This window comes from Paroedura picta, chromosome 8 (assembly GCF_049243985.1).
Source record: "Paroedura picta isolate Pp20150507F chromosome 8, Ppicta_v3.0, whole genome shotgun sequence".
In the NCBI taxonomy this organism is placed as follows: domain Eukaryota; kingdom Metazoa; phylum Chordata; class Lepidosauria; order Squamata; family Gekkonidae; genus Paroedura; species Paroedura picta.
The window spans coordinates 13,655,147-13,674,811 of NC_135376.1; the positions used below are offsets into that span (position 1 = coordinate 13,655,147).

The 19,665-nt window shown below is 45.5% G+C and overlaps 1 protein-coding gene across 3 annotated transcripts in view; it reads left to right on the forward strand.

The window, feature by feature from the left end:
* The window catches only part of PLD1 (phospholipase D1), a 144,529-nt gene that overhangs the window by 116,735 nt on the left and 8,129 nt on the right, over positions 1-19,665 (forward strand). For all 3 annotated transcript variants that reach the window (XM_077348405.1, XM_077348403.1, XM_077348402.1), the window contains 4 exons: positions 4,291-4,404; positions 8,494-8,543; positions 10,209-10,343; positions 17,503-17,656. In XM_077348405.1, coding sequence (XP_077204520.1) covers positions 4,291-4,404; positions 8,494-8,543; positions 10,209-10,343; positions 17,503-17,656 — 453 coding nt within the window. The remainder of the gene's footprint in view (positions 1-4,290; positions 4,405-8,493; positions 8,544-10,208; positions 10,344-17,502; positions 17,657-19,665) is intronic.

Genomic DNA, 19,665 nt, shown 5'->3' on the forward strand with positions numbered 1-19,665 from the left:
AGTGTAACACATATATAATTAATAAGCTAAAACCTTCCCTTTACGTGGGCAGATTTTCAGATAATCTGTTTTCCTAAGCAAGCTGTTGAGTTGTTGTTGTTGTTTTTTTTTAAAAAAAAATGAAAGTAAAATTGCTCATAAGTTGATTTATTCATGTAATTATTTCTGGCATGTCTCAATAATTAATATTCATCGCTTTCCAGTGACTTGTCCTGCCTTATGAAGATGACATCTTTAATTTAAAGCAAAATGGATCTGCACGTATAATTGTGCTTAGGTTAAAACTCATTTCCACTGTGATTCATAGGAAAAAATAACTACTTTTACGGAAAAGAAAGAAACAGGCTGTCGGAGCTGGCACAGTTCTTCAGGGCCTGCAGGACGGAGCTCCTGGTGTAGTGGCGTAGAGAGACAGCTTGGTGTAGTGGTTAGGAGTGCGGACTTCTAATCTGGCAAGTCGGGTTTGATTCTGCGCTCCCCCACATGCAGCCAGCTGGGTGGCCTTGGGCTCGCCACACAGCACTGATATAGCTCTTCTGACTGAGCAGGAATATCAGGGCTCTCTCAGCCTCACCTCCCTCACAGGGTGTTGTGGGGAGAGGAAAGGGAAGGTGATTGGAAGCCGTTTTGATACTCCTTTGGGTAGAGAAAAGTGGCATATAAGAACCAACTCTTCTTCTTCTTCTCTTCCCCCAAGCTTTTGGTTGGGGCCAATGACTCAATAACATCTGTGGGCCTCCCCTACAAAACACCCTGCCGAATGGCAACTAGTCTGGAGACTTATGGGCAGTGAATATCTGGAGGCTGCTGTTAATGAATGCTGCTAATTTGTTACTTACATTTTTACTTTGTTTTATACTGCTCATGTTTATACTGTTTATACTGTTCTTAATTTATTGTTAATTTTAACCCACTATGTACACTGCCCTGGGCTACACTGGGACGGTGGTATAGATATAATAATAATAATAATAATAATAATAATAATAATAATAATAATAATAATAATGATGATGATGATGATGATGATGATGATGATGATGATGATGATGATGATGATGATGATGATGATGATGATGATGATAATGATGATAATAATAATAATAATAGTTGCTTTCCTATGCTACGTATTATAGAAAATAAGTCATTTTAATGCAAGGACTTGGCTGCAGAGTAATGGGCACGCAGTAGTGGGTTTAAACTTCAAGTGCAAAGATATAGGCTAGATATCAGGAAAAAAAATTTCACAGTCAGAGTAGCAGTGGAATAGGCTGCCTAAGGAGGTGGTGAGCTCCCCCTCACTGGCAGTCTTCAAGCAAAGGCTGGATACACACTTTTCTTGGATGCTTTAGGATGGTTAGGGCTGATCCTGCGTTGAGCAGGGGGTTGGACTAGATGGCCTGTATGGCCCCTTCCAACTCTATGATTCTATGATTCTGGGATATTATTTATATGGACCCAGTTTATTGCGGCATCTATGCCTGACCAGGCTAGAGTGGTGGACAACAGAATTCCAGAAGGTTGATCTGTGAAGGGAAGCATATTTCCGCATATGGATCAGGGTGCATTTCCTACTTCAGGCATCCATCAAAGCGCAGGCTTCATTTTACTTAGGCAAACACTTGCATTGCACTTGTAATTGCTGCTGTTACTTCAAACTTTTCAATTAAGGACGGCCACATTCCCATTCAAAGTAGAGACCCAGCATTTACTGCAGATAACGTATTCTGTTTGGGAGTGGCTAATATGGTCTGAATCTTAGGAACAGTTACTAGGAAGCAATACGTCTGCCTGGTAGAATCACTGCAGCTGTCATATTAACATCGGTGCCTTTGCCTCAGCCTTATGATACTTGCCACCTAGTGGTCATTTCCTGCCCCTTCATTTTTGGTGAGAATTGTGCCTTACAAGATGAAAGTCATAAAATTCAGTATTTTAAGGGTACCTGGAAAATCAGACTCCATGGGAACTTCAATTTGTTAATATCACGCTAATAAAGGCTTTTGCGTGTGACTAATTTGTTAATGGACAATTGAAAACTTGAAAAAAAAACACCAAAATTAGAGGCCAAAGTGCATTTGTATACCAGAACTATTCAAAATTATACCAGAAATGGGATGGTCTGCATGACAATCAATTGTCAGCCAAAGTAAAAACAAATATGCATTAGAGCAGGGGTAGTCAACCTGTGGTCCTCCAGATGTTCATGGACTACAATTCCCATGGGCCCCTGCCAGCATTTGCTGGCAGGGGCTCATGGGAATTGTAGTCCATGAACATCTGGAGGACCACAGGTTGACTACACCTGCATTAGAGGGAAAAAAATCAGGGGATATCAATGGCAATTTGCATTATTTGTTCTGTGGATGAATTTATTGGGCTATTCTGAGAGGCATAAAGATTCTGGTATTGAAAGCTAAGGGGAATCTTACCCTAAAAATGTAATATTGGTTTTCTTTGCATCAGTTGTCATGGATTCCTCCTAGAAATTTTGAGAATTCTTGTTCAAGGAGTTTCAAAATTCTCCCTCCGTTCATAATATAATAGTAGTTCCCAAAATCTACTAGACACAGTAAATTTCCAGTAAACCAGTTTAATAATCCCAGAAAAGTAACCATCTTAGTCTGTTGCACCAAAATAGAAGAGCAGTTTAGTAGCACCTTAAAGGCTAACAAAAAATGGCTAGTTTTAGCCAACGGACTCCTTTTTATTTCATACTAGTGTTTCACTGAATAAAATACTTTATACTTTTTGCCAGTTGAAGACAAATGAGACCAATTTGTTGTCCCTCCTAGAGATTCTGAGATGGTTTATTCATTATAACCTTTATTCTCTCATTTTTCCTGCGGATTGGAAACAGTTTCATTGAACTGTGGCAACTAAGATAATGGAAAGTCAACTCAGAGTGAGGTTGTTATTTTTATTATTGCAGATCATAATCTGTTGCTTCTTTAATACTAGCCAGACCTGTGGGAAAAGTTTGGAGAGCCTGTTTTTTAAAACACAATTTTAAAACTAAGACAGACTTTTAACCACGTGTCTACCTGAATAAACTGAGCTGATTTTTGGACCCTGATTTTGTACAAAAATGCTTCATTGTAACCTGTGAACTATGAACAAAAGGTGGGTATTCCCCTCCTTCCCCTTCCCCCAGCAGCCCCTGGGAACCTCTACCAAGTTTGGAATGGAAGCTACCGGACCTCTGTCAACCAAATACAGTGAAGAGGGATTGAGTGGCACACATACCCTTTCCTCTTTTTACTAAAGTCTCTAGAAGTCAAAAGAAACTCCAGTAGTGGAAGGAAGCCTGATGTGGCCAAATTTGTCCTCTTCACAGCAGTGCCTTGTGCCATTTTTCCTGCAAGATCCCCACTACTTTCTGTACCAGCTTTTTGGAGGCCTCAGAGGGCAGGACATAAAGAAAGATCCTGGTCCGCAAATGTGTGCTACCCTGCCAGGCCACACACCAGGACCAAGTAAGCACTCCCTCGGCCAGGAAGCCAAGACCAAGTCACCAGGCGTAAGCAAAGTCCAGAGAGTCCAGTCTAAGGGGTTCAGTCCATGAGGGGAAACACAGCAGAAGCAGGGTGGGCTGAGGTTCCTGGGTCGAGAACTGAGGTGCAGTCCTAAGTCAACAACAACAACAACAACAACAACAACAATAGATTTATTTCCCCCACTCCCTTGGTAGGCTCATGGCGGGTGACAGTTGTCTTAAGAACCCCAATTAAAACCCCAATAAAAATCATAACATAACATGGCGGCAGCCAATCACAATCTACTCCCACCTACCAAGGCGATAGAGAATGCGGGGAGGTGATGTATCCTTCAGACCCCCCGGGGGGGCAACGCTCTACCTCGCAGACCCCAGCCTCAACCATAGACCTGGTGGAGGAGCTCCGTTTTACAGGCCCTGCGGAAAGCTGACAAATCCTGCAGGGCCTGCAGCTCACCCAGGAGTTCATTCTACCAGGTGGGGGCCAGGACCGAAAAAGCCCTGGCCCTGGTTGAGGCTAGGCACGCTTCTCTAGGGCCGGGAACAACCAATAGATTTCCCCCCACAGAGCATAGTGCTCTCCAGAGAGAGAGCATAGAGAGAGCGATTCTCCTGGAGAGATGCAGATGTACCAGATGTACCAGATCTGGAACCAAGGTCGGAATGGGCATTGAACACCCCCTAATGGTGCGTCCAGGAGCACCAAAGGCACAGACATGACAAGTGGATGTTTGTAAAGAATTAACTTTGGCAGCATTAACCATTGGGTAACCTGCTTTACAATTTTATTTTAGGGAAAACAAGAGGTACCGAGTTTACATAGTGATACCCCTGCTGCCGGGATTTGAAGGTGACATTTCTACTGGAGGAGGAAATGCTCTTCAGGCAATCATGCACTTCAACTACAGGTATCTGGCATGATCTAAACTGCTCAGATTCTTTCATTTTCAGGAATGTGTGAGCTCCACAGAATGTACGCAATAGGCAACAAATATGCAATAGACAACAATACGAGTTTATTTTGAAAAGATTTGAGAGCCAGATTGGTGTATTGGTTAGGAGTGCGGACTTCTAATCTGGTGAGCCAGGTTTGATTCCCCGCTCCTCCCCGACATGCAGCCAGATGGGTGACCTTGGGCTCGTCTGCAGCACTGATAAGGATGTTCTGACCCAGCAGTAATATCAGGCCTCACTCGCCTCACAGAGTGTCTGTTGTGGGGAGAGGAAAGGGAAGGAGACTGTAAGCCATTTTGAGACACCTTCAGGCAGAGAAAAGCAGCATATAAGAACTGACTCTTCTTCTTAGCTGTCTCTTCATTAAAACAGTGCTCATTACCTTAAAAACAAGGCTTTTGAAAAGCTAAAACACAAACCATACAAATATCCATCGGCTGATTGACCACTGGAGGAAGTACACCACCACCCCCGCCACCCCTAAATCCTAGAGTAAGATTTTGTGAGTAAACATTAAGGATAATTTATTCTGGAATTTTAAAATAAATTAGATTTTAGAGTGAACTATATATTTTATTGGGATTTTAAATATGATGTTATCCACCCTTAGTCACCCGAGACAGGTCAGAATAAAAGTTTAATAAACAATATTAATAAAAACAAGAGAAGCAGAATAAAAAGGAGCAATTAAAATGCTTAAAAACAGTAAAAGCATCAGATAAAAGTCAAGGGCAGAGCCTTTGATGGCAAACAGCCCAAGATGTGACGATAGACTTCCCAGATATTATACTGTCTGTTTCGAATAACTCTTTTTCATGAGATTTCAAAAATTCACAGCCTTCATTATCCAGCCTTTCAAAAGTTGTTTCAAAGGGTGCTAGGGAAGAAGCATCAAAGTCTCAAGACTGTGTTACATCTCTGAACTTCCAAGGCTGCACGGTTCAGAAGTCGGAAAAAATTCTACCAAGGACTGTTTTTTCTTTGTTTGCTGCTCATGCTGGGAGCAGGTTCATATTGTAAAGAGACGCAAGCCCTTTGTAAGATTGATGTTGCCATATATAGAGATTCTACTAATGGTACACATTTGTTAATATATTGCCCTTGACACGCCTTGTGTACATTATTTAATATTTGCTTTTCCCAATTCTACATAACAACATTACAGCAATTTATTTTTGCTTTCTAGATTTGTTATACATTGCCATGGTTCCCTTTAATTTGCTTTGGTTTCCATAGGAACCTAAGCTGCCTTTTCCTTCCTGTCCAGTGGCTGGCCTGTCTCTGGCAGGCTTAGCATCAGTAACTACTCTGTCTCATGCGCCTTCGTGTCAGGCATTTTGGGCATGCAGGGGAGACCTGGGGAAGCAGAAGTTATCAACAAGATGGGGTGTGGGGATAAAGCTTGCCAACCTCCAGGGGGCATCTGGAGAGCTCCTGCCGTTACAATTGGTCTCCAGGTGACCAAGATCAGTTCCCCTAGAAAAAAGTGGCTAATTTAAGGGGTGGATTCCATAGCATGGTTCTAACCTTTAAGGCTTTATGCAGTCTGGGGCTAGTGTGCTTGAGGGACCGGCTCTCTGAATATGTCCTCCAGAGACATACCACTCAGCAAATACCAACTTGCTGACGATCCCCGCCCCCAGAGAGTTGCATTGGCCTTCCAGCCTGGTGGAATGATTTGCCAGCTGAAGAGAAAGCCCTCGTGGGTTTTCCTAAATTCCGAAGGCACTCTCCCACCGGGCGCCAAGGAGCACCATCACCATCAAACTGGGGCCCCAGCTGGACCCGCTACCATCCTCCGTTTCAAGACGAGTTGATAAACTGTCACCATCTTTAATTTCCAGGCACATAGGGAGTGCAGGAGCAATGTTTACAGGTAGATTTAAGGTATGGGTTTTAAACTTATTTTGTAAGCCACCCTGAAACTGTGAGAAGAGGAGCAGCCTATAGATGGGTGGATGGGTGGGTGGGTTTAGGTAGGTAAGTAGGTAGGTAGGTAGGTAGGTAGGTAAATGGATGGATAGATGCATGGATAGATGGGTAGGTAGGTAGGTAGATGGTAGGTAGGTAGGTAGATGGACGGATGGATACATACATACATACATACATACATGCATGCATACATACATTCGTATCCGGCCAGGGTCCTTCTCCACCCTGCTTATACTCCACTCCCCAAATCTCTAGGTATTTTCCAGCCAAGAGCAGCAAAAAGGCGGATTTACAAAAAAAAATTGGATTTAAAAAACAGAAGTCTTAAAGAGATCAGTGGTATCTGTCAAGTGACCATTGTAAAACAGTTGTTAAAATATTTTAAAGAGTTTTGACACACAGGTGTGTACCTCCCCCACCCCCTTCCCCCCACATATTGCACAGGCCTCCCAGTTCAAGTCCGGAAAGATTTGACTAGAGACTGCTTCCACGTAGCCAGCAGAGGGTGCACAAAGTTTTGTGTTGTGCCAAGCCAAGAAAATCTCACAGGGCCCATTTGATTCGTGTTTTTCCTTCTGCTTTCCAGTTTTCTGAGGAGTGTCTCTCCTTTATAGGATGCAAAAATACAAAAGCTTGTTAAAACCACCCTGAGCGTCAGGGGAGGGTGGTATACAAATGCGATAAATAAACAAATAATGATTATTTTAAAGAAGAATAAGAAGAGTTCGTTCTTATAGGCTGCTTTTCTCAACTCAAAGGAGTCTAAAAGCGGCTTACAGTCACCTTCCCTTTCCTCTCCCCACATCAGACACCCTGGGAGGGAGGTGAGGCTGAGAGAGCCCTGATATTACTGCTCAGAACAGCTTCATCAGTGCTGTGGCGAGCCCAAAGTCACCCAGCTGGCTGTATGTGGGGGAATCAAACCCAGTTTACCAGATTAGAAGTCCGCACTCCTAACCACTACACCAAGCTGGCTCTAAAAAAGAAAGAAAGAAACTGATACAAATTCCTGAAAGGGCCTTTTCCTTCTCTGTGTTGTTTATGATTGCTGATATGTGCATCATGATTTTGGCTATAGGTTGGCCCCCACAAGCAACATCCTCAATGTGCAAGGGTGTTGTAGGAATGATTCCTATGCAAAATCTGCACAGTGACAATTATATAGAAGAGCAACCCAGACTATTTGCATCTGGCATCCATCCATCCTCTTAAGGAGCCCCAGATATCATATGGGGCATTCCATTCTTCACAACAACTTTGAGAGGTAGATGAGGCTGAAATCTCCTTGGTCCCTTCCTTTCACAGGACATGTTATAACAGGCATGTTCAAAGCTCATATGTTGCCTTAGTAAAATATAGGTAATTCTTATTTTCCAATCCAGAGCTGCAATTTAAAAACAGAATTTGGGTTTTAAAAGAGAAGAGTCAGAGTATCTTTATTGGCATACATTTTTAAAAAGAAGTCTAAAAGAGGTCACTGGTGTCTGTTAAGTGACCATTGCAAACCAATCACTAAAACATCCTGGTGGAGAATAATGTAGTGGTTAAGAACCAGGGCCAGTTTGGTGTAAAAGCTAAGAGCAGTAGACCTCTAATATGGAGAACTGGGTTTGATTCCCCACTCCTTCTCCACATTTAATTATGTTATTCATTCATTCATTCAATTTATAAACCACCCCTCACTATGACGTCTCAGGGTGGTGTACATGGAACTGTGGGAACAAGAAGATACATTGAAATATTTGCAACAGTTTGAAAGGAAAAACATAGTAATAAACAGTCAACATCAACCAGAGCCAAAAAGTAACAGTTAATAGTTAAGAGATGCTTAGATTAGAGACATTGGGTGTCAGTGTTGCCTCACAATGGGATCAGCTTTTGGGGATGTCTCTCTTGTTGGCCTCAACCTGGATGACCTTGGGCTAATCACAGTTCTTTCAGAGCTCTCTCAGCCCTACCTACCTCACAGGGTGTCTGTTGTGGGGAGAGGAAGGCTAAGAGATTTTATATATGAACGTTTCTGATGGTTTTCAGTTGGCACCCTCCTTGCATGTCCATTCACATGCTTCTTCTGTTTGCGGGTTTATAATTGTGGGCCTTAATTCTTCTAGGACCATGTGCAGGGGAGATAATTCGATCCTGGGACAGCTGAAAGCAGAGAGTAAGTATTTTGCTTTGCTCCTCGTGTGCCACTCACTGCTGGGCCTCGAGGACACTAAACTCTGATTGATGCACTATAAAGCATACATTCGTTAAGTTTAATTACCAGATTGTATAACCAGGAACACAGGAGGCCTCAGTTATGTCAAGGAGATCTTCAAAATAAAGAAAATAAACTGGCAAAACAACATCTGGCAGTCTGACAAGGCTGCAGTTTTCGGGGAAATTATTTTCTCCCCATTTTTCCATTTCTGTTTCCCCCCCGGTTGTGAGCAGGTTCCATCGCCTGCCATTATATGGGTCAGTGCTGCAGATGGGATGGAGAGTAGTTGAAATTCTGCCTCTGATAGAATATGGGGAATCTCAACAACTTCTGTTTATTACTTACTTTTGCATGTGCTTTTGTGATGGCTCCAAGGCAAAAGTAAACAGTATCCAATCACAAATAAACACCTTTTATACCATGCACTTGTTCAGCCATTCAGAAGTGGTAGTGGCAGTGATGTTTCATCATTTGGAATGTGTGTGGCCAAAAGTGTGACCTTTCCCCCCAATCTAGGTAGGAGTCAAAGTGGCAGGTGTGGAGTAGATGCACAGGAGGGGCCAAGAGGGCAGGAGGCACAGCGGAGGGCAGAAGGGGCGAGTGCAGGCCTGGGGAGGGGGGAGGGAGAGCCAGGGTTGCGTCAGTCAGCAGGTGGCAGAGCAAGAGAGCCTTGTTGTGGCTTACAGGCGGGCTTTAGTGTCGGTGGGAGGTAGTGTGGAAGCGTGTGCTGGTGGCCTCCATATTAGGCAGTTGGGAGGGATCGGCTGGTGGGAAGAGGTGGCCGTTCAAAAGCAGGGGAGTGGAAGAGGGGGCGGGCAGCAGCACAAATGAAGGAGGCTCCTTGGCCATGCCAGCACAGGAGATGAGTTCATTGGGAGGCAAGATGTGGTGGTGGAGCCCTCCCCCCCCTTGGCCCCAGAGCAGGAAGCTGCCCAGGAGCACGTGGCCCGCATGGGCATTGAGCTTTGCATGGCGTGCCCCTAAGGAGGGAAAGCAGAAGTTGGGTTGCGGGTGCTTTAGGCCAGTGGTCCCCAACTTTTTTATCAACGGGGACCACTCAATGCCGGGGACCACTCAACGCCTTTTACTGTGGCCCAGTAGGGGGGGTAGTTTACTCCTCTACTTTCAACCACTGCCCTAACGCTCTCTGGTCGCTATGGTAATGTTTAAACATCCCTTCAAAATAAGATACAGACACGCCACAACAATGAACATAAGGGACATTTTATTTTCATGGAAATGTTAACTCATGACAATGACAAATCAATGGGAACCCTGAGCTTGTTTCTCTGCAATGAGATAGTCCCATCTGGGTGTGATGGGAGACAATGACAACCGAAGTGTGGTGTAAAGGGCCGGGGGGGGGGGATGAAGTAAAGGGCCGGGGGGGGGGAAAGGCGTCCTTCGCGGTCCATCTCCAATTAGTCGAAGGACCACATGTGGTCCGCGGCCCACAGGTTGGGGATCGCTACTTTAGGCTCTTTGAGTGGGAGGACTATGGGCCCCAACTGCTGTACTAGGATCATCTCTGAGCAACATATTTGTGCTGCTACTTCTAAACCTCCTAAGCCTCTACTTCCCCCTTCTTTGTCACCCGCATTTCCCCCCTACGGCATCCTTCAGTCGGAGACCAGTGGATTAATTACATTTCGTTCTGCGGGCTGCGAACCCATGCTGAGCTAGAAGGGAAGCTGGTCACGGAACTGATCTACGTTCACAGCAAGCTCATGATTGTGGATGACAACACAGTCATCATTGGTGAGTATGGAATCTGGCAAATTAATTAATAAGGATCTCAATTAAAACCTCTCTGCAGGGTTCTGCCAGTCCGTCCCCTTAGGCTGGCAGTGTAAAAGCTGCCCGCTATGTGTTGCTGTTTAAATAATACTTGTGGAAGAGTTGCATAGATGGGTGTGTCCTCAGCTTTCGGGAGTTAGGCCAGTTACTCCCCCATCATGATGTGCTCCTGACACTGGCAAATGGGAGGAGGGCTCCTCCAGTGCTCATCTGGTGTTAATTTCTGTGCTGAAAGTGGCGTAATTGTGTCGCTGTCAACTGCAGTCAGCATCAAAACTACAAACTACCTGGAGCACTGTGTGCAGTTCTGGAGGCCTCACTTCAAGAAGGACGTAGATAAAATTGAAAGGGTACAGAGCAGAGAGCGACGGGGATGATCTGGGGCCAAGGGACCAAGCCCTATGAAGATAGGTTGAGGGACTTGGGAATGTTCAGCCTGGAGAAAAGGAGGTTGAGAGGGGACATGATAGCCCTCTTTAAGTATTTGAAAGGTTGTCACTTGGAGGAGGGCAGGATGTTGTTTCTGCTGGCTGCAGAGGAGAGGACACGCAGTAATGGGTTTAAACTTCAAGTACAACGATATAGGCTAGATATCAGGAAAAAGTTTTTCACAGTCAGAGTAGTTCAGCAGTGGAATAGGCTGCCTAAGAAGGTGGTGAGCTCCCCCTCACTGGCAGTCTTCAAGCAAAGGTTGGATACACACTTTTCTTGGATGCTTTAGGATGGTTAGGGCTGATCCTGCGTTGAGCAGGGGGTTGGACTAGATGGCCTGTGTGGCCCCTTCCAACTCTATGATTCTATGATTCAAACAGAAGAAGGACCAAAGATTTATGCAACCAGAGGTCAACACTAACGAGTGCAAGAAAGATTGGTTAAGAAGTGGCTTGCGAACTCCCCAGAACATAACAAACATTGATGCTTTTCTCAGAGTGTCTGCTGTGGTTCATATTCGCTTTGGTAACGAGCTTTGGAGAATAATTATAATCAGGTCTACTCAAGAAGAAGAAGAAGAAGAAGAAGAAGAAGAAGAAGAAGAAGAAGAAGAAGAAGAAGAAGAAGAGTTGGTTCTTATATGCCACTTTTCTCTACCCAAAGGACTCTCAAAGTGGCTTACAGTCACTTTCCCTTTCCTCTCCCTGCAATAGACACCCTGTGAGAGCCCTGATATTACTGAAGAAGAAGGGTTGGTTCTTATATGCCACTTTTCTCTACCAGAAGGAGTCTCAAAGTGGCTTACAATGGCCTTCCCTTTCCTCTTCCCACAACAGACACCCTGTGAGGTTGGTGAGGCTGAGAGAGCCCTGATATCACTGCTCGGTCAGAACAGCTTTATCACTGCTGTGGTGAGCCCAGAGTCACCCAGCTGGCTGCATGTGGGGGAGCGCAGAATCGAACCCGGCTGCATTCCTAACCACTACACCAAACTGGCTCTCAGAACGCTACTCAGGTCTATTCAGTGGGGCTTACTTTCAGGGAAGTGTTTTTAGGATTGCACTGTCCAGTATTCACAGGGGCCTGGGGAGTATTCACAGGGGCCTCTCCAGGGGCCTGGGGAGCTGTTTTCTCCCCCCACCCCGATTTGGAAAAAAGCTCCCCAGGCCCCGGGGAAGGCGCTCCGTGGCTCTGCGAGCCGCGGAGCACCTTTCCCTGGGCTTGGGGAGCCTTTTTCCTTCCCCCCCCGTTGCGAAAAAAAGCTCCCCAGGCCCCGGGGAAGGCGCTCCGCGGTTCTGAGAGTCGCAGAGCGCCTTCCCCGGGGCCTGGGGAGCCTTTTTCCTTCGTGGCCACCCACCCCCCGAGGCTGTCCCAAGCCTTCTCCCGGCCGGCGGAGCGGCCTCGCTGTGTCGTAGACGCCGCGAAGCCGCCCCGCCGGCCGGGAGAAGGCGGCCAGGCCCCCCCGCGCCCCCCCCCCCCGAGGCTCTCCCAAGCCTTCTCCCGGCCGTCTATGACGCCGCGAGGCTGCTCCGCCGGCCGGGAGAAGGCTGTGCGGCCAACCGCTCACCCGTGACTGTCTGTGTGGCTGAAGCAGTCAATGGGAAGCCGCGCTTTGCGCGGCTCCCCATTGCCTGCTTGGGCCGGAATGGACACTTGGAGGGGCCAATCAGGAGCCGCTTCGCTCCGAGTTTTTATCCCGGACAGGGCCCGCCCTAACTCCTCCCACAGTGCCCTTACTGCTTTATTCAGTCCGTGGCGCTCCGCGCCACGGGGCTGTTTAAAGATATTGTAAACCGCCGCGAGCCAGTCTTGGGAGCGGTGATAATATAAATCTCATTATAAATAAGTAAATAAATAAATCCACCTCCTGCTTTATGGGTAACCACTCTGTATAGGAGTCTTTCAGGTGTGACTGGACTTGGAGGGAAAGGCATATTTATTCACTGTTCTAAGAAAGCATCCCCCTCAAGGGTGCTGGTCATAGAAAAACTACATTTTCAGTGGTTGGCTAAAAGCATCCAAAGAAATGAGTACATTGGAAACCAATGGCTTTTTAGGACTATCTCTTGCAACAATTTGTTTTCCCTCCCCTCACACTCTTTTCCAAACCATTCTTCCTACTCCCCTTAAGTGCAATCCCAAGAAGAGTTATATCCTTCTCAGCCCATTGACTTCAGCTGATTTGGAATGTAATAATTCTTCTTAGGATTGAACTGTGACACCCACCCACAAACCATGTAGCGCTTAACCTGGCCTCTCCTCCTCCAGATTATTACTGAAATATTGTCTGTGATATGCCATATACACTTGAAGGTGCTGCATTAATCCGAAGGATTAATAATATTGTCAAGATATAGCTGGCCTTGGCTACATTTGTATGACTGTTCCATCCATCTGGGAGCTGTTTATAGCATGGGAAGTCACTTTTTAAAAAAGCCCTCTTCTGAATTGGAATCCTCTTCTGATTTTCTGGAAGTTCTACACTAGAATCTCAATTACTGATCCTGATGGATGTTTGATTCTAGGCTCATATATGGGCCTGCTGCATTATTTCTTGTGCTGATGGTGGTAGGGCATGGGTCTTAGCCAATGGACATGCAGGCTAAGCTAGACTCACAGCCGATAGGTCTGATTTTCTCCATGGTTGTTCCCAAGTCCAGTTTGGCCACCTGTTGAACTGCTACTTGTGCTAAATGCATGGCAGGAAAAAGAAAAGGGGCGCCTTTAACTTAATTGGGACCACCATAGTTTGATTATGTAGTTGACTATGTAGTTTGATTATGTAGTTATGTACAACGATATAGGCTAGATATCAGGAAAAAAGTTTTCACAGTCAGAGTAGTTCAGCAGTGGAATAGGCTGTCCAAGGAGGTGGTGAGCTCCCCCTCACTGGTAGACTTCAAGCAAAGGTTGGATACACACTTTTCTTGGATGCTTTAGGATGCTCTGGGCTGATCCTGTGTTGAGCAGGGGGTTGGACTAGATGGCCTATGTGGCCCCTTCCAACTCTATGTTTCTGTGATTGACACAATTTTCCATAGCAGGGAAACGGAAAATGCTGAAACGGATTGACAGAGAAGTTTCCATTTGTCTCTTGCAATGAAGGCCCTTCTTCAGGGAACCAAGCCCATCTGGCTTGAAACTAAGGCGACTTGTCATCTGCTCCTCAAAGAACAGAACGTGCTGTGAAATTTGGATGCTTCGTGCTGACATGTGTACTCTAGCGTCTTTTCCAAGGGATTTGGGTGGAAACATTTGTCGATAATAAGCCATCTATCTTCCTGTTCCTCTCTCCTCCCCGAGGTTGCAAAGAGCAGATTTAACTCAGTCTCTGCTCCCAGGAGATGGTCACAGATTTGTTTACATTTAAGGGAGTTCTTTCCCCTTAGGAGGGGCCAGGAGAGTGTTGAGGGCAGCAATTCGGTCTAAGAACCCAACACTGTAAACAGGGCCCAGGCATAATTTCTCAGGGCCCAGTTTAAGGTATTATGATGCTTTTAGTTACGGTTTGTAAACTGGCTTGAGTCATGAGGAAAGGTGGGATATGTTTCCTAAAAATAAACTTTTATCATTCTTCATTCACCGCCACCTGATGCCATACATATACTTATCCATGGTTCCTCTATATATTTGTGAAACAGCCTTGGGGGTGGAACGGCTGTCCAAGTTGGAATAGGGCCAATCAGGGTGCAGCTCCTTCCCTCCTAATTACCTGCTATGCCTTCTGCTGTGAGGCACACACGCAGCGAGAGGGAGACACACACACACGCAGATCTGCACCTCCCAGTGTCCCCTGGGTCCTAGGGCCCATTGTATTCCTGCTTTTAATGGGCTTTCTTGCTAGTGTACTCATAATTCACTGAGAGTAAAACATTGATATTTCTGAAATCTGATCAGGCAGTGTGTTTGCCCCTCCTGGCAGGGACGCAACTATGTCGCAAGCCAGGAATTTGGGGGTGACCTTGGATGCCTTGCTACCTATGGAGACTCAGGTCAAGAAGGTCAGGCAATTTTCATCTTTGCCAGGCTCGGCTACTAGCACCCTACCTTTCACCTGAATATCTAGCCATGGTGATCCATGCAACAGTCACCTCCAGAATTGATTTCTGTAACTCACTCTATGCAGGCCTACCCTTGACCCTGACCTGGAAATTACAGCTGGTGCAAAATGCGGCCTTACAGGAACATCTTGGAAGGCCCATATCCAGCCCGTGTTGAGGCAGCTGCATTGGTTGTTGGTTGTGGCCTGGATCAGGTTCAAGGTTTTGGTGTTGATCTTTAAGGCTATTCACGGTCTGGGACCCACAGACCTGAGGGACTGGCTGGTGCCCTATGTACCTTGCAGGGCCTTGCGCTCTGCAGGTACCAGCTTGTTGACCGTTCCCGGCCCTAGGGATGCTCACCTTGACCAGGACTAGCCTTGACCAGGACTAGAGCCTTTTCAGTCCTGGCCCCTACCTGGTGGAATGAGCTCCCAGAGGAGCTGGAGGCTCTCACAGAGCTTTCTGCCTTCCGGAGGGCCTGCAAAATGGACTTCTTCCACCAGGTTTATGGCCGAGGCCAGTGCTAGAGCAGGTGAGTTGGATCCCCTTTCCCTATTGGCGCCGAACATCTTGGTCCTCCCCCCCCCCATGCTGCCTTCATAAGTGAGACTATGGTTGCCATCTGTGGAACTTTTGTATTGTTGTATTCTAGGAAGTGGAGCTTTAATGGGGTTTCTAAAGGGATTTTATTGTATCATATTGTATGGATGGCTTGTTTGTGTAACCCGCCACAAGCCGGTTTCTGAGAGCAGTGGGCTATAAATACAATTAATAATCATCATAATCATAATCATAATCGAAACAAACTGACCCTGTCACCTTAGCCGAGGCCTCCCCTGGCCCTTGTGTCTCCTAGGATTGCTAGAATTGTCTTGCTTCTATTGCCTACTGCTGCCTTGAGCCATAGAGTTTAGCTACCAACTATAAGAATCATTGGAAACTCTGGTGATACCTAGTCCTAACTATGCCACTTTTTTTGGCTGTGTCCCTGTCCACAGCCTCCCTGTTGGTTCTTATTCAGTGCCTCCTGTGCCATTACGGCATTCTGGAGGAGCAGCTTGGAGAAGCACAGATATTAAGCTCTATGTTCTCCCCTAATTCGGGGGTTATGAATTGCATCACCTTCTGTCACGTGCTGAAGTTTATGAAGCATGAGGTATCCCTCCCCTCCAGCCATTGTCTCCACTGTGATATTGGCTGTTTTTTATGGATTTTTGTCTCTGTATCCTAGGAGGTGCCTTTGATGGAAAGGCCATCTTAACAAATCTTCGCCTTAACAACGGTCAGCCTTTACCAGCTTCAGTCGTTTCCCTAATGAGAAGGAAATGGATAATGCTCACAAGGCATTAATATTGATCAGCCCCATAGTTTTCACAAGTCAGCCGGGGTAGTGCGGCCTGCTCTTGACCACCGCTAGCTGAGCATGGGGGAAGCTGGGTAATTGTGATTAGAATTATGACCACTGCTGCTTATATGTTGTATGATGTAATTTGGGGGTTTTATGGGGATTTTATTGCGTTTTTAACTGTTTTATGTTGTAAACCACGCTGAGACCTAGTTGGAGAATGGCGGTCTAAAAATTAAATATTATTATTATTATTATTATTATTATTATTATTATTATTATTATTATTATTATTATTATTATTATTATTATATGAGCCTCCGGGGAGGGCGGTATAGAAGTATGATAAATAAATAAAATAAATAAAATAGCAGCAGCAGCAAAGGGGAGATTTGTCACTTGAGGTTGGGAGCTGCCCAATCATGTGCATGGTTACAGTCATACCAGTAGTTGTGAGACAAAGTGAAATACTCAGGATCCTGAAAAAAAGTCTCTCCTTGGAATTCAAAAACAAAGAACATCAAATCTCTGGTCCGTAGCATTGAGAGAAAGAATAGCCCACAAACATACTTGCTGTTTCTTGCTCACAAATTACAAATAAGGTGACGTTTGGAGGAATATTCCAGCAAGCCAGGAGGTGGATTCATGGAATCATAGAAGTGTGTATCCAACCTTTGCTTGAAGACTGCCAGTGAGGGGGCTGTGCTTGGCTCTCCCCTCCCCTTCTGAACTACCCTAACCACTTTTCTGTTTCAATGGGGGGGGGAGGAAGACCCGAGTTCAAATCGATCTGAATTCAACAAAATTGACAATGGAATAAACAAAGTAAGTGCAGACTCTGCCCTATTGTCTACTGTCTGTATATATGTTGGGGTTACTGGGTGGTTTCTCAGTCTTGTTGTTGCCTGCTACAACTTGTACTCATGCTGAAGTCACCAATAAAGAGCTGTTCTATTTGCTCGTTAGTCCTGGCATTTATTCCACGAACCCCTTGGATATAACTTTGAAGTCAAAATACCCAAATCAAAATACCCAAGCGATGTCATTGGAATAAAGCGTAGAAATTAGGCAACTTTCTGCACGTTTCACAGTGGTAGATTAATTTATTCCTGTGACACCTTTTGGAATACTTCTTCTAAAGAAAATCACTGCTTATAACATCCTTGAATCTTGGCTGCCGTAGGTCTACTGTGCAGGGCAGTCAGGTTTGTGCCTGAATCACCACGGTCCTTTGAGCCATCGTAAGGAGCTGACTTATCCAGACTATTTACAATGTTTCCGTGTTCCTCCTTTTTAACAGGCTCTGCTAACATCAATGACCGCAGCATGCTGGGGAAACGAGACAGTGAAATGGCCGTCATCGTACAAGATACGAATACAGTGGCTTCCGTGATGGACGGGCAGGATTACAAAGCTGGGAAATTTGCTCAGTCTCTCCGCCTGCAGTGCTTCAGGTACTATGGGTGAAAATGACTGTGTTCAAAGGACACAAATGTGGCTCCAATAAATGTTTCACAAGATGTCTTAAAGCACTGAACTGATCTCTCTGGCTATTTAACAATCACATTTGGGTCCCAACCCTTCATTCAAGGACCAAAGCGGTCATCCTGTTTTAACTTCAAAAGAGCACTGTGGGTTGAGGTTTAGAACCAAGCAGGGTCCTGAACCCAGATTTCCCCAGGCCGTTTCCAGCTCACTAACCAGACCCGTTGTTTATTATCACCGACAATTCACAATTAATTTAGGAATATGCTGGGTCATTCTCCTTATTCTTCATGGGGAAATATATACCCTGGATTTTGGCTTCCAGCTGCATTATATTATGCATCTGTAATATTGTACCATTTTCCAAGGAACATGGTAGTCTGTGGGCCAAGTTGTCTCTAAGACCTTTTCCATCTAAACTGCTTGACCTCTCGTATTGGCGTCTAGGGACCTTGTATGAGTCTTCTTTCGATCTTTCAATTTAATGGAGAGCATGATAGGGACTCGGATGGGAACTAATCCACTGTTGCTTTGTTTCCTGGGGGAATAAATTTCAGTGGGGCACTAGGTGTCCCATTGAACTGTCTCCCCCATGTGGACACAGATTGCTGTGAAGCATGCAGTTCTGCAACAACGCACTGCTGGCAGCTGTGCGGAATTGGCCAAAAAAATGTTACGATAGCAAAATAGAGGACAACGGTGCCTATCACCCTGAATTCCTTAGAGGAAGGAGGGGGACCCAAATATAGTAGCAAATGGAGGGAAACCAACAGGGATTGACTCCATGGTGAATATCTAGCCAGCCAGACATAGCATACCAAAATAAGAGATGGCCTGTTCTGCAACATGATGCCACAAGGCCTAGATTTAATCCCCAGGTGTTGCTTTTGCAAAGAGGCTTTACTAGACTTCTTTACCCTCCTTCTTTACTCTCCACAGTTCTAAACTATATATATATATATATATAAGCTTGACCTCCTTTTGCAGTAGGAACAGAACAAATGCCACTTTGCTGGAAGCACTTAAGGGCCACCCTCATTCATTGATCGGGGTTGGTGTTGTCTTTTGTTTCAATGGGGATTTGTTCAGTCAGAGAATCCATCTGCTCCAGAGTGCAGCTATTTTCTCATGGAAAGAAAAGAAAACCCTTTCCCTCTGTTCCACCTGGATGCTTTTTTAAAAACCAAAAGAAAAGAGGAAGGAGAGGGGAGGGTTAAGGCTGGCAGAATATTCTGCAGAGAAAATGGTGACAATTAGGCAGGGATTTTATCTCTGAATTTATCAGGTGCTGAGGGCACTTCTGTGGGAACTGGAAGCGATATTTCCGGGCTACTTCATACATGTTATTTTTCCCCCTTTAACATTGTAAAGAAAAACCATGTGTGTTTGTAAAAATCTAGTGTGGACACACAAGAAGCTGCCTTATTCTGAATCAAAGTGATGGGCCATCACAGTTAATATTGTCTACTCAGACTCACAGTGACCCTCCAGAGCAGGGGTAGTCAAACTGCGGCCCTCCAGATGTCAATGGACTACAGTTCCCATGAGCCCCTGCCAGCATTCTCAGTTTGACTACCCCTGCTCCAGAGTCTCAGGGAGAGGTCTTTCACATCGTCTCTTGCCAGGTCAACCATCTTTTTTGAGCCTGTGTTCAACTTTGGAATCCTGTCACAGGGCAGTGGGCACAATCACAAAATGGCTGCCACAGGAGGAGGAGCCAACCACAAAATGTCAGGGAGGAAGGTTATATATGACTCTAATAGCACCTCTTCAGCATTTCAGGCAGAAGCTGTGTTTCACTGGATGCATTTCAATCTTCACAACCAATCAGAAGCCCTGCTGTGCAAAAAGCCCCACTTATCCCTGCTTCTAAAAGCACTTGGCAGGGACCAGGAAAGGCTTCGGGCAGTGCTGTGGTCCCCACAGGCATATTCCATCTATGAACAGCCCTCACTGGGAGAAAATGCTTTCTAATATT